This window comes from Coturnix japonica, chromosome 1, assembly GCF_054131305.1.
Source record: "Coturnix japonica strain WE chromosome 1, WE-NBRP24, whole genome shotgun sequence".
Taxonomy (NCBI): Eukaryota; Metazoa; Chordata; class Aves; order Galliformes; family Phasianidae; genus Coturnix; species Coturnix japonica.
Window position 1 is genome coordinate 111362655 of NC_140663.1, and position 19964 is coordinate 111382618.

Genomic DNA, 19964 nt, shown 5'->3' on the forward strand with positions numbered 1-19964 from the left:
AGAAGGGCCGCTTTGCAACACTGGGACCTGGGTTCGAATCCCCCTGTGGCGCAAGTGGTAGAAGTGCCGCTCTGCTACACAGGAGGCTCGAATCCCGGGGGTTGGACTCGATGATCTCTAAGGTCCCTTCCAACCCGCACCAGACTGTGATACTGTGATACTATGATACCCGGAGCGGCGGTGGGGTCCGCAGTGTGGAGCACCGGGAGCTGTGCTCCTAGTGAGGAACCGAGTCGCCTCGCGGGATGGCGGGAGGTTGCTGAGGCCTTTATGGCATCTCCCTCCCCGCTCCCGGCGCTGCTCCGCCTCCCGGTGCCGATTAACGCAGCCAGACGCATTGGTCATCGCTTTGAAGGGGCAGCCGAGCGGCGCCGCGGGCTGAGCCGGGTGTCTGTGGGGTGCAGCGTTGGACGAGGAGGGCAGGCGGCATCGGCACTGCAGCCAAACATAGGTGGTAGTGAGCTCACCTTAGTATAACGCTGCTTCCAGACCTAGGGGAGCATAAACTGTTTGACTCCTCTCGAGTGTTCCTGTCATAGAATACCACTGACCTCTATGGAGCAACCAGGCTCTTCTTTGGAATCCTTTCATCCAGGTATCGAATAGAAACTGAATTTCTTCCAGTGTTAGTTTGCATAAAGAGGCCAATGGAAAGGTGGGAGACAGAAGGAAGAAAACCAACCAAACAAGTCACCACTCCTTTACTTCACAAGATCCTAATATTAAATGATGACAGAGGAATTAACCTAGGGCCTTACCTGGACAGTGCTGGAAACATGTGCTGGCTTAATGCACAGCTGTAATTAACAAACCAAGCAAGATGCCAGGATGCAATAAAGAGGGATGAGGAGCAGTACGGAAAAACACAAGCCGTGTGTGTCATCTAAGCGGCGTGCTCTCCTGTGCGCTTCTTGCCGACGTCACACCTCCATTCCTGAGCGAGGGCTCCAAAGCTCAGGGACAAGAGTGAAAAAAGAGCTGGATATTTGTGTTGGTAAGAATTATAGCCAGTTATAGGCTATTGCAAATGTTTTCTGGAAGGGAATACAGGTGTTGTGCATGGGGACTCAAAGGCAAGTCTTCAGTCACGTGTAAGTGGATGATCAGCCTGGGGATCCAGTTAACCCTGCTCTGCCTGACCTAACACTCATGTTGTTTTTCACTCCTGCCAATACTGCAGTCAATACCTAAGGCAGATTTCCCCATTACACCTTGGGATTTCAGTCTCCAAAGATGGGCTACTCAGCCACCTCCACTGGGAATAACTCAGTGGCCATGAAGCAATGCAGAGATGGCTAGTTGGCTCAGGGCAGACCTCTTCCCTGCAGGAGCTCAGTCACTGCTCAGCTGATGCAGACAGAGACCATCAGCTTGCCTGCTCTGCCAGTTCCTCCACCTCACTGATCCTATGCTCCACTATTCCTGCCTGCCTAGGGAATGCTTCCAGGTCTTTCATTCACATTCCCACTACTTGAGGCTTCTTCCCACCAAGGCAGTTTACTGTTTCCATATCCTCACTGAATGTTTGCCAGGGCTTCTCTCCACCCAAGCAATGCTCTCAGAGCAGCATTTTTCATCCACCCAGCACACGATGGGCTTGAAAGTCCTGTTATACATGATACAAGATGAAAGTTGCTGATGATACAGCAAAAGCAAAACTTTGATGTTAAAATTGCCGGCATCAACATCACAGAACAGTGCACAGCCAGCATTAACTATTCTGAAATCAGCAGGAGAAGCAGCTGGATGTAATCGATGCATTCACTGGTCATTATTTGGCTGTTGAATTGGGTCATTTCTCCTCAGATGGGACAGAAAACAGAGAAGCAGTAGCTTTATCTGGCTCTGAGCGTTCTAAGAGTATGGAAACCATCACTTAAGAGAATTAATGAAGAAAAGCAATTGCAGCATTAAGGTTTGGTGCAAGTTTACGATTTAAAGAATGCGTACCAACCATGTCTTACTTACAGCATCTCATATCAGAACAGGTATGAAATCTTTACCTACTTTTATATATGCCCCTTAACTAACCATGTTTCTCTTCTTGTTTTCCCTGTTCTGACAGGATCACTAACTGAGAAAAAGTAATTTCTCTACCCGTGTGGTTTTGGATTGAGTACATCTGGAAAGTACATCTGGAAAGGTTTGTCATGGCCTCATGAATCCCTGAATTAGCAAAGGAAAACTTCACAGCCTACCCCGCTTTAACAAAATGAAGCGGGTGATTCATTCTGCAAGTGAAGTTCTGCAGAGCGCTGTCTCATTAAAAATGACAGCGACAAACTGATGATAATTATTTTGGTTGCTCCTCCTCTTGCAGTGCTACTTAGTTAAAAGCAACAGCTTCAAAGTAACTTATGAGCCCTTGAATATATTTAGGTACAGTAATACCTACATTTGTCTTTGCGTGTTCTACAGCTGGACACTACACATAGGGCCCAGCGTGGCTGCTGTTGCTTCCCAGGGCGTTGGTAAGTAACCAGATGCAGTTCATCTTCCTTTATGCAATGGCTGTTGCAGAGTCAAAAAGTCAATAGCGCTGGAGCGTCCAACAGTTCAAGGATGCGCCTGGCAGTCAGGTGATACACTCTTGCACATGGGGTTATTTTTGTAAACACACGAGGTAAAAATTGACCTATTGTGCCGTACTACACGCACAGCGCCATCAACCAGATAGGAAGACAACCAAGCAGCAGGGAATAAAAAGACTTTGATGATCCTAATGAACGGATAAAGTAATAAAAAAAATAACATTTGCTTCACTCAGCAAATTGAAAGCTTTCTCTTTTTTTTAAGAGAATGGCTAGAAATGGCTGGATAAAGCTATGCTTTTTATTTCAAGCTAACCTGAATCACCCGCAAGCAAACCCTTTGTTTCACAAAGGTTAATTCCAAAATCTTCCAGCTTAGTTTCTTCTGAAGAAAATTGTTCGCAAAAGTTTGCCTGCTTTCCCTCGATGTTTTATACAACTGCCTTTTTTTCTTGTTACGTTGGCTTTAAGGTTTAATATCCTATAATTTAGCTCCACGACCACCCACCTCCCTTTGGTTTCATACTGCTGTCCTTTTGCTGTGCTTTACCATCCACACAACTCCAGCCCTTGGAATAATGTTGTTAAAAACACGGCAACACACTTGCTTTGGAAACATATAGACACATCAGGGTTACAAGGGCCAATGAAATGAAGAGATCGACTTGTGTTCACCTTGTTACTGTACAAGCAGAACAGATGCTTTCTCTCTGATCAAAATTAATTTTAAATTAAACACTGAATAGTCTAAATATTTGTGAGGATAACAGTCACTGTGGTTCTTTAATTCCAGATATGAGATCCTAAACCACTTCTTTATTACCACAATACCACATGACTGACTTTGTATCCGTTAACTAGAAGGGAAAGCAGGCCCTAGAAGAACTGTGCTTAAGATGATTTATAGTTGGGAAAACAGTAGTAACAAAAACACTTTGAGAAACCAAACATTCATATGTTTGAAACAATCTTCCATGTTGGAAATTATAGGAGGGCTTCCTGTCCAAGTAGTTAATTGAAACAATTTTAACTAGCACTTTCTTAGCATAAGAGCAGTGAAAACTACTTAGCTCTTTTCAGGATGAACACTGACAATAATTACAGCTATAATCTCTCTCAGTCTCTTCACAAAAAGCTTCTGCAGAACTGTGTTATTAGGACAACTTCCTGTAAGTAGCGTGCCTATAATTCACTTGTGCTTAATGGATCCTACCGCACTGTATCCATTTTCCTTTATATTCAGAACTTTCTGAATGCTTTGTCACAGCTTATGATAGATGACAAATAGAACGCAACATCTTCCATTTAAACATCTAAAGAAATTGACGTAAGAATAAAACTACAGGAAATACCAATGTCTAATACAAATTGAACAAGCCTTTAAAGAACAGTATTTAATTCCACATTTTACGTGCTGCGTGGAAGAATACTTTTGAAATCTGGATAAGTCTGAAATGTTTTCCCCTCAATATACCCTCCTTCCAAATAAACCAGCCAATTTTATACATATCTACAATATTTAATAAAGATGTCAAAACCAGCCAAAGTTCTACACAAGTCTTTCAGCACTTAAAGAGAAACATTTAATTTGCTCCTCCTCAGCAAAATTAAATGAAAGCAAAACAGTCATTGAACAAAGGGAGCATTAAAACCAGTTCTCTCTGTGGGGAAAGGCAGTATCTTAATATGAGAATTGATATAATGAAAAACCTCAGGTTAATTCAAGCAGGTAGGAACTCAGATCTTATTAAAATGCTTGAATGCTTGTCTCCTAATCATAACTGATTGATCATAAGCGAGCAATTCTTTTGGAGTCTGAATTATTATTTTTTTTAAACATCAGAAATTATTTGTTGGGATCTTCTATACATTCTTTGGCTACATATGTTAAGGAGAAGTTAAATACACATGAAAGCTAGCTACAAGTAACTGAAAATAGTACACATTTACAGATTATACAGGAATCAGAGTGTAAATGCAAAGAAAGTTATTTTCAAAGACAAAATTATATACAAGATCAATGTCTACACCCCAAACATTAGGCTGTAAACAAACTTAACTTGAGATTCTCAAACTCTGAAATCTTGCAGAGCTTCTTGATCACCCAATAACTCAAAAACTGTTGCTTCAAGTTATCATTTCTACTTATTAGGTATAACCTGCAGTGTCTGTCTCCTTTTTTCATTTAAAAGAATAAAGAAGTTCAGATACTGCTCATATGAAGAACAGAAATACTGGTTGTATCCCAATATGGAATTATACATATTTTCTATTTTATTTTACTATATTTTCTTGTCTTCTGAAGGTCTGTAGGAATCAAAATATGAAAGAAGAAATCCCTATCAGTTTTCAGGAAAGGTTCGGGGTAACAGCGATCTCGTGAAAATGCTTAACTTTCTTCTTGCAGCATTTCTTCTATTTCTTTATCCCAGTTTTCATCACGTTTTTCTGATTCTGTCACCACTTCATACTCCTGCAGCTCTTGTTGTAATTCCTTTTCCCAGTCAGCAGTCTCTTCTGCAAAAGATGAGTAATATCTTATACTATCAAAATTGATTGTCACATGTTATTTATTTATATAAACTAGAAACTTGATTAATTTGCATTGAGTCTATCTTTCCTCTCTTAAACTTTATGAATAATTCTTCAAAGCAAAAGAAACTCCCATCTTTATCTTCTGACTGACAGTTCCATCAAGTGTCCCTTTGCTAACTAATTTCCTACAGACTTGCAATTTAAGTGAATCTCACTTTGTGCCTTTAAATGTTGGCATGGGAAAAAGCTGTGCTATTTAGAAAGTAATGAAAATAATAAGTTTGATGAATATACTGTTAGGAAGAAAAATCAGGCTCAAATAGGGTGAATAATTTTAAATATAGCTGATATTCTCCTCACTGACATTTGTAGCTAGGCAAACCCATTTAATCCAGGTTAAAGGTAACCATATTTCATACCTCAGGGCAAAAAGAAAATGAGTCAGAAGGCACACCTATGTTGTTAATCTGTTTAATTAACTCTGCCTTTGATATGAAAGAGCATGGGGGAGGAGGTGGGTTTTTGCTGTGTTACATGTCGGTTAGTACTTAAGCCTAGATACGAAGGTGGGTAATTCCACAGTCCAAGTCAGTAAGGCCAGCTGAGGTTTATATGAACAAATTACTCTTTAATGACTTATTGAAAAACTTCTAACGTAAATACCCACAATTAAATAAAGAAAAAATACATGCCGATAAGAATCTAGTAAAGAGTACAAGGAGGAAGAAGGTAGACAAAGGGTAGGAAGGTAGATGCTTTTATGAAAGAGCCATCTACAAACTGTTATGTGGACTGGAACTTGTCACAAATAACATTCTGCAAGAGACATTGACTGCAGAAAGAATTATCACTAATTTCATTCATTTCTGAAGAAGGGTCACAAACCTACTTTCCTAAATGTAACTACAGTACACATATAGATTTAAGTCAACCAATCTTAGAATTACTGTATTTGAGATATAACGTACTGGTAGTTTTTACCTTCTACTACTGAAGTCTCTTCTCTCTTTTTGTCTAGCACCAGTTGTTCCATTTCTTTTCTTAGGTCTTCCTGATTCAAATTACAGGCATCAAAAGCATCGCTCACAAATTCTGACACACCTGGACTCGTGGAAATCTCTTCCTCATCCTGCAATAAGATAGTTTTTTACAAGCTTATCCTAAAAGTGGGACACAGAATGGCACCAATGTAAACTTTCGCTCATGCAACTGACTGTCTTAAAGTACAGACAGAAAAAAAACCCCACCACAAAATAAAACCAAATACATTACTCCGTCAATTCTTTTCTTCATGAGCTATTTCCCTTTAAGAACGTTCTCTTAAAAACAAATTCTGTTTTTGTATTGTTTGAGAAACAAGAATAAGCTCTTAAGTAGTTTAGAAATGTACATAATGGACTGATACTAAGCTTTGACCATAATTCAGTAACGGCTTCCTACACGCAGAAAAGAGATAGAGGGGACCGTTCTCTGGAAGTAATTCCAGCCTAATTTAGTCCATTGCATGTTATTGCCAAGTGAATACACAGCTCTGCTTTTGCCAAGAGTGTTCTCTGGCACCGATTTAACAACCCAGAAATGAACAAGGGTCATAAGGTGTCTAAGTTAAAGGTTTTGCAGTATCAAAGCTACTCCCGCTGTTGCAATAATATTGCTATGGCAATATATGATTTCCTGCACTTAAGACTGACACTGTAGAAAACATAGCACACATTTTTATGGAGACATCCCTTGTGTTTAAATGTAACGCAAAACTTCTACTCTCAATGCTTTGGAAACGTTTCTTCAGATGAAAAAAGACAAAACATCTTTACTATAGTAATGTGCAGGATACTAATGAAAGCATAGTTCAGATACGCTGCTGTTTCTACTACTGAAAACAAGTATCAAAACAGAACAGTAGTACTTTAACACCAGACCGTCAGATATTGCTATAGTTTCATATCACAGTGTATTCAATAGGATGGATAATTACTTAAGAAACGACAGTTTCACACAACAAACAGCAAATAAAAATCTAAGCATATTTACCTCTTGAGATTTCATCTGAGGCTTTATTGTTACAGGTGGTGTTTTTGGCCGTATTGTTTCTAGCAAGAGGGGAAAAAAGAGGTCATTACATTTTAATATTAAAGAGCTCATTCATTTTAAATAGTTACTATAACGTCTGAGGAAATCTGGTAGGCTAAGGCTGAATTCAGCTACAGGTGAAGTACTTACAACAAAAGCAAAAACAGAGCCACAAATTTCTGTTTTTAATTAAAGGCAAATTCAGCATATCATTTTCTTATTATAAATCTGAAGTTAAATTACAGGAACCCTCCTGCCCCACTAAACAATCCAAAGAACCACATAAATAGGAATAGCTGGAAAAATGCCTTCTATAAAATGCTCACAATAGCATTACATGCTACAAAATCTTTGAAGTTACAAAGGTGTAGACTTCCTCAGGAAGTCCAGTTATCACCTATTGTACAGCTTAACGCTCCCTTGCCTGTATACTTCTACTGACATAGGTATCAGTTAGCTCTTTACGTACAGCAGACTATACCTGCGTGCACACCCCAGAACATGAACCAGAACTAGAACGCTCCAAAGTCTTACCTTATTTCATACAGGCAGAAGTCATTGAAAAACAAACTATAGAAGCTGTTCCAAATTTTCTGGTAAAACTCACTGTATGTTCTAATTTAGTAGCATGGTGCAAAGGAGACAGTGGCTGCTTACAAAGAAGGAAAGATCTTTTTCTCAGAACAAGAACACTCCAGGTTTTTCTCCCCACGTGGTTAGTGAGGCAGAAGAGTCACAATAATGAGCCAAGTGGCTTCAAAAACAACTAATGCACAGGGCAAGTTGCAATAGAGATGAAGTGCTTGCTTAGCAGTTTATGTGTTTAAACATGCAAAGCAGTTGTGAACTTGCAGCTGTGTTTATTGCAGGTGGATCCTTCCTGCTTATGCAGTAATTTTTGAAGAGGGACTTCTTGCAGGTTTAATTTCCAAGATCAGCTCTAATTATAATAATTCTCTAATTGGTAGCTGTCTCTGCTTGTAAAGCTCAACTACTCAATGGCCACTGCTCTGTTACATGCTCTTTCCTCCTCCCCCTCCCTAATCTTCATAGGATCTGTTATTGTACCCAATACTACATCCAAAAAAGTTCCACTACTCCTGACTCGGGGATGCTGTAGAACATGACACAAAACTTTGCTCTTCAACAGTGAATCCCATAACACTGGGAAAGAGGTGCCTCAAGCTCCAGACCTTCTCTCATGCAGATGCAGCACATCAGTTCTGTACTGGGCGAAGCACCAATCCAATGTCACTAACAGACCATTAGCACTGCTCTGGATCTAGGTTGGCATCATCTCCTCTACTGCTGATAAGACAACTTAATTCCCAAGTAAACAGTTCTACCAAGAGAAGGAGCAGAACTTGGCTTTTTTTTCTTTTTTTAATAGAACATATAAACACATGGCTTCTAGGCCAGAATATGGAATGTTTTCCTATTATTCACTCCTAACTACCATGACTGACATGAAACTCTGTGAAAACAGCATGCAAGGAAAAGAAAGAGATGAAATGGAAGGCAATTAATTCTACTGTACAGACATGAGTCAGCTTTGGGAAGACACTGAACGTTATGAGAAGTTACCAACAAGAAATTACTTCTAGTTTTAACCTCCAATTAGCGAATTCAACCTTCAAAAAGGTCATATAACATAATTCAGAGCTCTCCAAAGCCAGTAAATATATCTCTGCCATTACATAAAATATAGTCACTGGGGCAGTAAATCTATTTGCATATCCTATACTGGTCTTCTGAATCACGTGAGATCCTTAACAGGTCAGAAGGTGATGTGTTGTTCAACCTAAATGAAAATGTTTCATTTTCAGTCACAGTGGTAAGTTTACTAGAAAAGCTCTTTGGGTATTACCCAGCAACTTCGATTGGAAATTTCCAAGTGTTTGGATGATTCAGAGGTAACAGTTCTGTTATTTAATACATTCAGGTGCTCTGTCTCTCCTGCAGAGTTGAGACATTTCCATTAAAACAGCAGCACCCTTAACAGTGTCACAATACCTGTGAGAATACAACTATGCAATGAAGACTCCATTGGCACCAGTCTGCTTTGTTCATTCTAGATGGGGACTTTGCCTATACTAACACACATGAACCATGAATGCCACCCCAGCTGTTATCCCCTGATAACTCTCCCTTCACCCCAAAGTTCAGCTACCTGTATCCATGGAACCAAGGCTCAGCTGAGTAAACTTAGCTCAAACCACACAGCAAATTAGCAGTTTGTGCAAAAGGGCTGTGAAAAAGTACATATGAAGATAAGAAAAGTCGCTTTACAGACTGAAGGAGACTTACAAAGATGGGATCAACAGCAGTGCAGGACTCAAGAGGAAAAATAAAAATATGGAAAGGTATAATATCTGAAAAAGGGAAGTCAGTTTGACACTGATCAGCTGATTATCAGTCAAGCTGGCTGTCATCAGGACACCAGCACTGGTGGCTCTGATGATTGCTTTTTGATGCTGGGAGGATATATAAATCTGTTCCAAGGTACAGCAAAGGCTTCCTCCTCCTGCCCAACGCCTACCTAACATGCAGATTCCTCTGGGGTGATGAGTGTACTCATTAGACTATGATTTTATAAGCTATGACTGTATCTTAGCCAGAATCTGCTTTATACTCTAAAGCTGCTTTTATTCCTGCTTGAAGAATTTGTCTGCATGCAGGTAAAGATGCCCAGTGACTCAGAAGAGGATCAGTAACTATACACTGATATAAATTGATCAGCATAACTGAGAAAGCCTATGTTAAGGTAGCTCGTTCATCTCAAGACTGAATCTCAAGTAGCCTTACGTACCTATCTTGCTCCAATTCTTGAATACATTGCATGTCTTTCCATGTCCTACACACGGCTGCCTCCACCACCACAGTAATTTTACCCCCCCATATCACTGACTTATTTCCATCTGGCCTGAGGCTTATGCAAAAAAGAAAAAAGTGCTTAAACAAGTAAGAGCAAAGTGCGTGCCAGCTGGCTGGGCTGGCTAGTGCATGCTGCCTTACAGGTAAACCAAAGCTACCTCTGGCTTCTGACAGGTCAAAATAGTGCACCAGAGACCACTAGTGGCTGAGACCTGTTACAAATCAAGTACCGCATCTCATCTCTTGGGACTTGCATCGTTATGGCAAAGTTGGGTGAAATAGGAAAACTGATTAAAAAGCACTGAGAATCCCCTTCTCTGTCTGGTCAAACAGGCTGAGCATGGTGATAATCCAGGATAAAAATTCTGGCACCTGATACATATGGTCAGTAAACAAATTAATGAGCTGTGACAATACAAATCCTTTCCATACCTGGCAGTTGACTATCCTCTTCCCTGCCTTTGTTCTCTTCTTTTCCTGCTGCTTGCTGTTGAGCAGCAAGTGCGGTGAGTTGTGCAGACTGTTTAATTAGGGATACTCTGTAGAAATAATTTCTCCAGAACACTTCTTCCTTTACACTAGAGAGAACAAACAGATACTGATTACTACATATGGAAATATAGCTTCTCCTAGCACCTACCAATGAACTAAAAGGAAATATACAGAGGGAAGGAGTAAGCAGAGCTGTCACAAGTACAAACTTTGACATATGTGATATACACAATTAATATATATATATATTTAATATATATATATAAATCTACCATTATACAAAGTCTTGATCTCTTCCACAACAGTTACACTGGGCTCAAAATACAATCAGGTGTTATTTAAAAAAAAGAAAAACAGAAAGCTAACATCATGCAGTAATACATAATCTGGTAAAACATTATGCTGTTATATTCCTCTGAGTTTGTTAACATTTTCATCATTTCCTCTATAAACTCAACACCCTTTTAACAGTCTTTATCTGTACATTCCTTAGACCTCAGGTGCAACTGTAATCTTTGATTTACAAGTAGAAGCCAGTCTGAGATGACAGTAGAAATATTCCACAACCTGGCACATCTTTCAGCATGTCTGTGGGACCTCCCATAATTAATAAGTGCCATTTGGGAAATAGCCACACCACAATCAGGCAAACCAACAAACCAACTGAAAAACATCAAAACCACCTATTGAGAAATGAAGCAGGGCAGGCAAGGGGAGCAGGACCAAAGGCTGAAGACAGAGCATCAGTGACAGATCTGATGAAGACCTAAAATAGGCCAAAGAGCTGACTGAACAGAAACAGAACAGAAGCAAACAGCAGGAAAGGGGTAAAAAGAATAAGGAGAAGGGAAGCTTTATAAAACAGAAAAGCTCACTAAAAGCATTTTATCTTCCCCCTCCTTTTTCCATCCTCAGACATGGAGACTAATATTGGGAACTCCTACTTAACAAGGATTCTGACTGTTGAATGAAACAAGCTTAGAGAGCAGAACCTCGAATGGGACAACAAATGAGAACAGAATTAGAATAAAAGTGGGATCAAGAAGCTATACTGAAACTAAGTGCTGGGAAACATATTTTAGTTGGGTCTGCTGGAAGGGGTAACAATAGAGTGTCTCTCATTATTTCTCTTGCTTACAGTAATACTGTTTTTCAATATTTTTTTTCAGCCATTTCTCCAGGGGCCCTCTGACTACCTGTGATCACCTCCAATGAGGTGTGAATCACACCACTTTGATTAAAATAAATAAATAAATAAATATCAAACCAACAAACCTGCTGCTGCATTTATCTTTGGTTGGGAACTAAACTTGCAATTTAACACAGCGGATCTAGTAAAAAAATTAAGACCTCTCCCATACTGAAATCAAAGGGTCCTTAGTAATTCTGAATTTCTAAGACTTCTGCTCCTTCCCTTCATTGCTAAGCTGCAATGCACATGCAGCATTTTATGTATTTAAAACGGGTAGACACAAAATACAGAGGAAGTAGATAAAAGAACTGAAGGAAGTAGGAAAAAAAGAATAATATACAAATATTTACAGACACACTGAAAATACAGTGATAAAGATCGTCAAAAAATTACTTACTGTTTAGGAACGAGGTCAAACCTCATCCTATTGAGTAGCTGATCTTCTTGTAACATCACCATTGCAACAGGGTACATTTGATCAAAGTCAAAATTAAACTGAACACCTGCTGGAGGATCCCGCAGAAAATTTCGTTTATCCTTTGAAGAACATATGACAGTCATTAACTGACACCAGAAAAAGGATATCACTTTTCACATACAAGACCAGCAAAACAATCCCACTTCTCACATACTTCTATCATACCATAAAAGTGTACATTCTTCTATAAAAGCAAAAACATTGTATTGTTGATCTTACAGTAAATAGAATACTTACTGCTGATAAGGCCAGTATTTGTTGTTGAATTGTCTCTTCCTCATTGCTGTCTACCCAGGGAGGAACTGCTGCTTCTGTTACGGAAAGGAGGAATGTATATTTGTGTTTGTGGAACTTAGGAAAAAAAATAAGTCACAAAAATAAGCAGCTTTGCATCACTGTTAGTTCATTGTTCCTTTTTCCTAAACTAAGCTCAAGCCATAAGACTTCCATAAGGTCACTCTAGGTATGGATCCTGATTTATCAGAGGTAAACAATACTTCAAGTAGTTGCTGACTTAAGTCATTTTAAAACAAAATGTTGAGGTTTGTTCCTATATGTTCAGCCAGAACTTAACTGCCTCTTAGTTTAGTTACTGCAATAACAGCTGTGCAGCTGGGTAATCTGACTGCCAAGAGAAATTTCTAGACTCACTTTAAATCACAGAATCACAGAATGACCCGGGTTGGAAGGGACCTCAAGGATCATGTAGTTCCAACCCCCCTGCCTGGCAGGGCCACCAAACATACACCTTTACTAGATCAGGTTGCCCAGGGCCCCGTCCAACCTGGTCTTGAACACCTCCAAGGACGGGGCATCCACAACCTCCCTGGGCAGCCTGTTCCAGGGCTTAACCACTCTCCTAGTGAAGAACTTCCCCCAGTGCAAACTTTGTCTACATTAAGTATTCAAAATAATTTGCTAGTATATTAATTTCCATGCACTCAGAGGACACAAATTCCTTACAGAAGGAGAAAAACAGTTTAAAAATGTATCATAATTGCAGTAAATTAAACCTGGAATAAACATACTGCAGTTGACCTGCTTTGTATATTTACAGATACTCACATAATATTTCTGTAGGCTGTACACATACAAAAGCTATTCTACACTAGAAATCTCTTCATTGTCAATATAAATTTGGCCAGCAGAGATACTATAACTCATCTGAACCAGTTAATAAATAATTATTGTGCATTTAACTATGCATTTTTGCCTGTACAAGTGGTATAAGCAAGCTCTTTCATCCTCATGGATTCCCATGCTGATGCTAATGTTTCTTCCATTAGGCCATCTCTATCTCCCCTTTACTGTCAATCCATGAAACTTGTAGAAATATTTATGAAGATGTCAAGGTTTACCGACAGATACAGAATATGTAACATACAGAAAAGCATGATCACAGAAGTGGCACTGTAAGAGAAAACCAACGCACATATGCTACCTTAAGAAGGTATGAAAAAATTCATCATGATCCATTTAAAATAGCACATTTTCTAGATTAATAATAAAAAGCCACTAATTATTCAAAATGTATCACATTATTGTATTCAGTTACATTACAAAAGATTAAGTCAATGATGAAGCCAAATGTAGAAAAAAGTGCTTAATTTAAAGTTCCAGATAGGTTCTCTGATCTCAATAGCACAAAAGGCAGATAATTCAAAGCATCTAGATCACAGATAATTATAAAGCAAATGAGTTATGGGAAAGCAGAAGAGCTGTTATGCCTTCAATATAAGCAGCACAACTATTCCTACAGCGACTCATTAGACACTATAATACAATGCCTAACTCACATTTCCTATTTCATTATGAAAGCATGATATGATTGCTAAAGCTTAAAGGAAAGTTAATTGGCATAATAATTTACAGTAAATACAGTCTTACAATTCAAAACAAGCCTAAGAGATCAGCTTTGCCAGCATGCTAATCTTTTAGTTGATTTTAAAAAGCTGAGTTTGGTTAAAAAAACAAACAAATTTAATCTTAATAGATAACGAAACAATGACACTGCTTAAAAACATCATATTCCTGTCCCATAGTATATGTTAAGTTTGGCTATAGAAATGTTTCCTTACACAGAAATCTGATGGGCTGTGCTTAGATACAGCTCAAATACCCAGGTATCTTTAACATTTTAGTTTGTTATGTCATGCATTGCTCAAAACAGCACACATTACCTGATTTTTTTGTTTGCTGCTCTTGGACAAACTTCTTTTGTTCCTTCTGAAAGTCTCCAATAATTGTCTAAAATAAAAAGCAAGGAACCTCACTAAGTAAAACATGTTATACAAATACAAACAAACACTCCTTCAAAGTAATATTTATAACTTTATCAAGTTCAGCAGATGAAAAACACAAAGGCAAATCCCAGCTTACAGACCTAATTTAAACATTAACATACTGTTTACACATTTACACACATTTCATGTATGAAATAGAGACAAAAATTACCACCTGCTTTCACCAACACTTCAAGATACCCTTGGCCTTGTAGAAAGATTCGAAATATACCCACTGCAATAATCAGACCTATAAAATTATTAGGTATGATTTTCAGTATGTCTGCTTAGCTGAATGCTGAAAAATGTACAGCACAAGATAATGTTCAGATATATCCTTTACAGAAATTCACAGAATCACAGAATTGTAGGGGTTGGAAGGGACCTCTAGAGATCATCGAGTCCAACCCCCCTGCCAAAGCAGGCTCCCTACACCACGTCACACAGGTAGGCGTCCAGGTGGGTCTTGAATATCTTCAGAGAAGGAGACTGCCCAGGGAGATGGTGGAGTCTAATTTTTCAATTAACATTGAAAAAACTGGAAATGGTCACAGAAGAGGTACATACTTGATGTAAAACAGCTTTGTACATTTAATAGTGAAATGCTTAGGGATTTCTGAGGCAGGAATGCCATAATCTAGGTAATAATGCAATACTGTAAGGCCATTTCAGTGATTCAGCATTTTGGCTTTAGATTAACATCAGTGAGAGAACTACTGCAGTGCCTACGATAACAGTAGATCGCTGCGGTTCCCTCTGGTTACAAGTTATCTGAGTTTTCAGTACTTACAGAATATAAAAATTATATATATTCTGCAGTATGTTCTATAAACATTATTGTTTCTGTAATAAATGATCAAAGAACCTTCTTATCTATTTTCACTCCATTTTTCCAGCATATGGATTTGTGCTAGATAGACTCTATTATATTGGCATAGAAAACATAACTGTTATCATACATAGACAGCTGTCCTCAAAAAGTCAATGTAATTTGGAGATAAACTTCAATCACAAATTTTAGAAGTGCCATTTGATGATTTATTTGGTAGATGACATGAACATCGATTATACCAAAAAACTGAGCCAATGACAGTGGCGCAGTGGTAGGAATGCCACTTTGCAACACCGGGGTCCAGGTTCGAATCCCCCCTGTGGCGCAAGTGGTAGAGGTGCCGCTCTGCTACACAGAGGTTCGAATCCCGGGGGTTGGACTCGATGATCTCTAAGGTCCCTTCCAACCCGCACCAGACTGTGATACTGTGAAACTGAACGTAATACATACTGTATTTTAAATCAACAAATAAGGTAATGCTTTAGTTCCCCCAAAAAGGTATATAAAACAAAACTGCAGGAGAGAGCTGGCTCCATCTTGCATTCCAACACTTGTGGATGCACAGACACACCACAGCTGGGTTGTGTCTGGTCAGTTCCCTTCCCCTTCCAAGCTACTTTTGCTCACAAACCAAACACTACAAGGTACCGATTGGTTTTACTTTCACCTGCCAAGTTCATAACTGAAACACTGTTGGAACACTTGCTGCAGAATTTAAACAACTGGAGCCAGAAGAGAAGAGCATTAAGAGCAAAAGATCATTGCCAGAATAGGATCATAGTATGCTTTTTCATTTACTCACTGGTCTTACAAAAACATACACGTGTAGCTCTAGGCCCTTACTGTACAATATCCACAAAACTGACCTAATTTTGAACCTTGCTTCAGGTAGGCATTTAAGATACAGAGGCTATACAATGTCTTCCCACTTAATTAGAAAAAGAAAAGTAATTACATCCCAGACATGCCCAACTGTCCAATTTTTTCAGACTTTCATTCTGTTTGTAGTGCGTGGGGACAGGACTAGGGGTAATGGGATGAAACTACAGCATAGGAAGTTCCGCATGAATGTGCGGAAGAACTTCTTTATGGTGAGGGTGACGGAGCACTGGAACAGGCTGCCCAGGGAGGTGGTGGAGTCTCTTTCTCTGGAGATATTCAAGACCCGCCTGGACGCCTACCTGTGTGACGTGGTGTAGGGAGCCTGCTTTGGCAGGGGGGTTGGACTTGATGATCTCTAGAGGTCCCTTCCAACCCCTACAATTCTGTGATTTTGTGTGTATATATATATATATATATATACACAATATATATACTATATATATATATATATATATCACACAGAATCAAGACGTTGGAAAGGACCTACAAAATCATCTAGTCCAACCATCCTCCTATCACCATCACTACCACAAGCTACTGAACCACATCTCATAGCACCTCATCCAGATGCCATTTCTTATTTTCTTTCTCCAGTACAACTATATCCTGAAGGAAATGAGTATCGGTGCAGCCTTGAATAAAGCAGAGTTGACCATTGCTCTTCTACCCTGAACAAACATTTTGGTCCTACCATTTATCATGGCAGGAGATATGCGCTACTGAAACACACAATTCCTAAAGCCAGCTTAAAGAAATTTTATTACATGCCAGATTTACAATACAACAGTAAGCAAGCAGATATTTCAGACCAAGAATTGAGAAATAAAATACCTTATCAATGATACTGTCGATCTTCCCTTCTTCTACAGACTTCTTAATGGTCTGTGCTGTTTCGGCAACGGATTCAGATATCTTTTTTGTAGCAGCAGTGGCAAAATTGAAGAGGTAACCTTCAATATAGACAAGAAGAAAAACAGCTGAAAAAAGATTTCTCTTCATCCAAGACTGGTACCAGATTTTCCTTTCTCTTTAAACATTTGGATACTCATGAAGTGACACAACATGCATGAGAGTTCTGATAAGGAATACTACAGATTCCTTTAAAATTCTTAAGATTGAAGTTTGCCCATCTCTACTTGGTGTCTTCTTTAGAGCTCCATTACAAACAGTGTAACACTGTTTATTCCTCTGAACAGGTTCAGGGTTAAGCTGCACAGGCAGTTACCCTGTACTGTAAAGTTCTTAATTAAGGAATTAGAAGAAACTTGAGAAAGTTTCTTCTCAGAGAAGCAAGAACTCTACCAGGAACCTTTAGAAATATTAAATACCAGTTTATTGACAGAAGATCTTAAAACAACACTTGCCCTGTTTACTTCTCAGATAATTACATGATGTCAGAAGCACTTTAATCAGATGTATTATTCCTGTAATATCACTGCTATAGTATAAGTACCAGAGTAAATAATAATTCTAGGGTCAGAAGTGAAGAAGTAATGACGGGTCTAAACTACACAAAAATTCAAGTTCTTTATAGGTTGGAAACATAAAATAATAACAACAACAACTTTAAGATGTTAAAAGTAGTTGAACTGTTCTAACACTGCTGTTCACCACTGGTAGAACGAGGCAACATTCAAGCTACCTTCTGGAAAGCTGACTGTTGTTCTTAGAATCATCTATTCTTTCTTAATGTTATCACCGAATCAACACTGAAAAATGCAAAGGTGTAGCCAAGTCCTTCCACAAGCCAAGTTTCTTTTAATTCGTAACTTATTTCTATCACAGATTTGTGGCAACTAAAACTAAACTATTTTCTAGCACTTGCTAGCATCTTTCTCATCTGTTTATCAGGTCTTACATCCCATCACTTGCTTTCTATTGTATTTTAAAAGAAGTCTATTTTCTATGTTTTGCATAGAGGAATACAGCACCACCCCTTAGAACAACAGAGAAAACAACAGCCTACTATACTCTCCCCTCCCCACAAGCTTTTATTGGCTCTTTTGTGTATCACAGAATCATCAAGGTTGGAAAAGACCTAGAAGATCATCTAGTCCAACCATTACCAATACTTCCCAGCTAAATCATATTCCTCAACACAACATCCAAACGTTTCTTGAACACTCCCATGGTCAGTGACTCCACCACCTCCCTGGGCAGTGCATTCCAATGCCTGGAACCTTTCTAATCCCCCTTCCCTGGAAGCATTCAAGGCCAGGCTGGATGGGGCTTTGAGCAACCTGGTTTAGAGGGAGATGTCCCTGCCCATAGCAGGGGGTAGGAACTATGTTTTCTTAAAGGTCTCTTCCAACCCAAACCATTCTATGATCCTTTTCATCCTGACCTCCTTTGATGTCACAGGCAATGGATCCACACCTCACCATACCAAATTCTTACTACCATAGCAAATTACAGGATAAATGTTTTTGTCACTAACATCCTATATTCTTCCTCCTGAAAATTCCAAGTACCCTTCTGGACAACCAGAGTAGATTAGGACCTACTTACAAGAACAAACAGACACCTGACCAATCACTACAGTCAATTTGCTGCATTTCAGAAAGCTCAAAATACGTATATTAAAGAAACACCTCAGACTGACGTCTCAGAAGACACCGAGCCAGAATTTCAGGGAACACCTTTAGTACAGAGCTACACTTTGTATTAATTTTACCTAAGAATCTACACTAGTAATGCACAATTCCTACCTACAGCCCTACCTCTCTACAAATGACTTCAATATAATAATCAAACAGACACTGCATACCTATAAGGAATTAAAGAAACGCCCACACCACTTTAAAAAGCATGTGATTTGTATGTATGCATTGCTTTACTCATAGCGCCAATATGTAAAGAAACGCTGTTCACTTAGTGAGACATGATAACCTAAAGGAACACCTGAAGCCATTTGCTTGGTTACTATCTCAAATACACAACAAACGTTACACAACGGCTGTTATACAGTCATCAACAAGTGTGACTTAGGAAAGTAACTGAGATAGTTTCCTATCTTAGTTAACCTGACCCAAAGTATCATTTACATCTAGGAATATTACATCTGCTTGGGGGCTTGTTTTGCTATTCACTTGTTTTTTCAAGTATTGTGGCCACCTTGCTTAGTGATGCAAAGTAAACATAAGCTACACTGGGGTTATAATTACCTACAGAGAAGGCAGCTCTTTAAGCGCGTGGGGATGAGAATAACCATTTAACCTAAAACCTACATGCAGTTGTTCAGTTCAGTTAAAGCTCAGTGCCAATGAGTAGCACCAGGGGATTTACCAGTAACCATGCACTGAACTGATCTGCCTTCACTCCTGTTGCTAGTCTGCCTTACTCTCACTATACCACGGGTAGTTAGTCTGCCTTATTCTCACTATAACACGGGAGATTCGCTGTCTTTAAGGCTACATCACTACTATTTCTAAGCAGACACATCGCTGAGCTCCTGGAGCACGTCCCAGGCAGGACGGGGCAGGACAGAACACAACAGGACACTCACTGCCGAATCCCTTGGCCTGGTTGAGTAGCGCATCCGTATCCTCCTGCGGCTCCGCCCGCTCCTGGCTCTGCGCTGCCGGCTCCGCATCCAGCTCCTCCGCGGGGCTGCTCCCCTCCTCGGCCACCAGCAACTTCTCCTCTCCCGCCCGCTCCAGCCCCAACCAGCTGCCCAGACCGCGCAACATGGCGCGGGGGCGGCCGCGCAGGCAGCGTTTAACGGGCGCTCCAACGACCGGCCCCACTCTCCACACGGACTAACAGACCCCTCGCTCCTTCCGCATACGCCACGTCC

At 39.6% G+C, this 19964-nt stretch overlaps 1 protein-coding gene and 1 long non-coding RNA gene across 2 annotated transcripts; one reads left to right on the plus strand and one right to left on the minus strand.

Annotated features, from left to right (window-relative positions):
• The first annotated feature begins 45 nt into the window (after nucleotides 1-45).
• On the plus strand, nucleotides 46-4622 carry LOC116652467 (uncharacterized). Its single transcript, XR_014940494.1, has 3 exons — nucleotides 46-994; nucleotides 2066-2143; nucleotides 2419-4622. It is a non-coding gene; the product is annotated as an uncharacterized LOC116652467 (long non-coding RNA).
• On the minus strand, nucleotides 4030-19964 carry SYAP1 (synapse associated protein 1). Its single transcript, XM_015885941.2, has 9 exons — nucleotides 19674-19964; nucleotides 17000-17118; nucleotides 14353-14419; nucleotides 12410-12483; nucleotides 12092-12231; nucleotides 10443-10588; nucleotides 7098-7156; nucleotides 6048-6195; nucleotides 4030-5048 (listed from the first exon to the last, which is right to left on the minus strand). The coding sequence occupies exons 1-9, from the start codon at nucleotides 19855-19857 to the stop codon at nucleotides 4921-4923; spliced, it is 1065 nt and encodes a 354-aa protein (XP_015741427.1). The 5' UTR covers nucleotides 19858-19964; the 3' UTR covers nucleotides 4030-4920.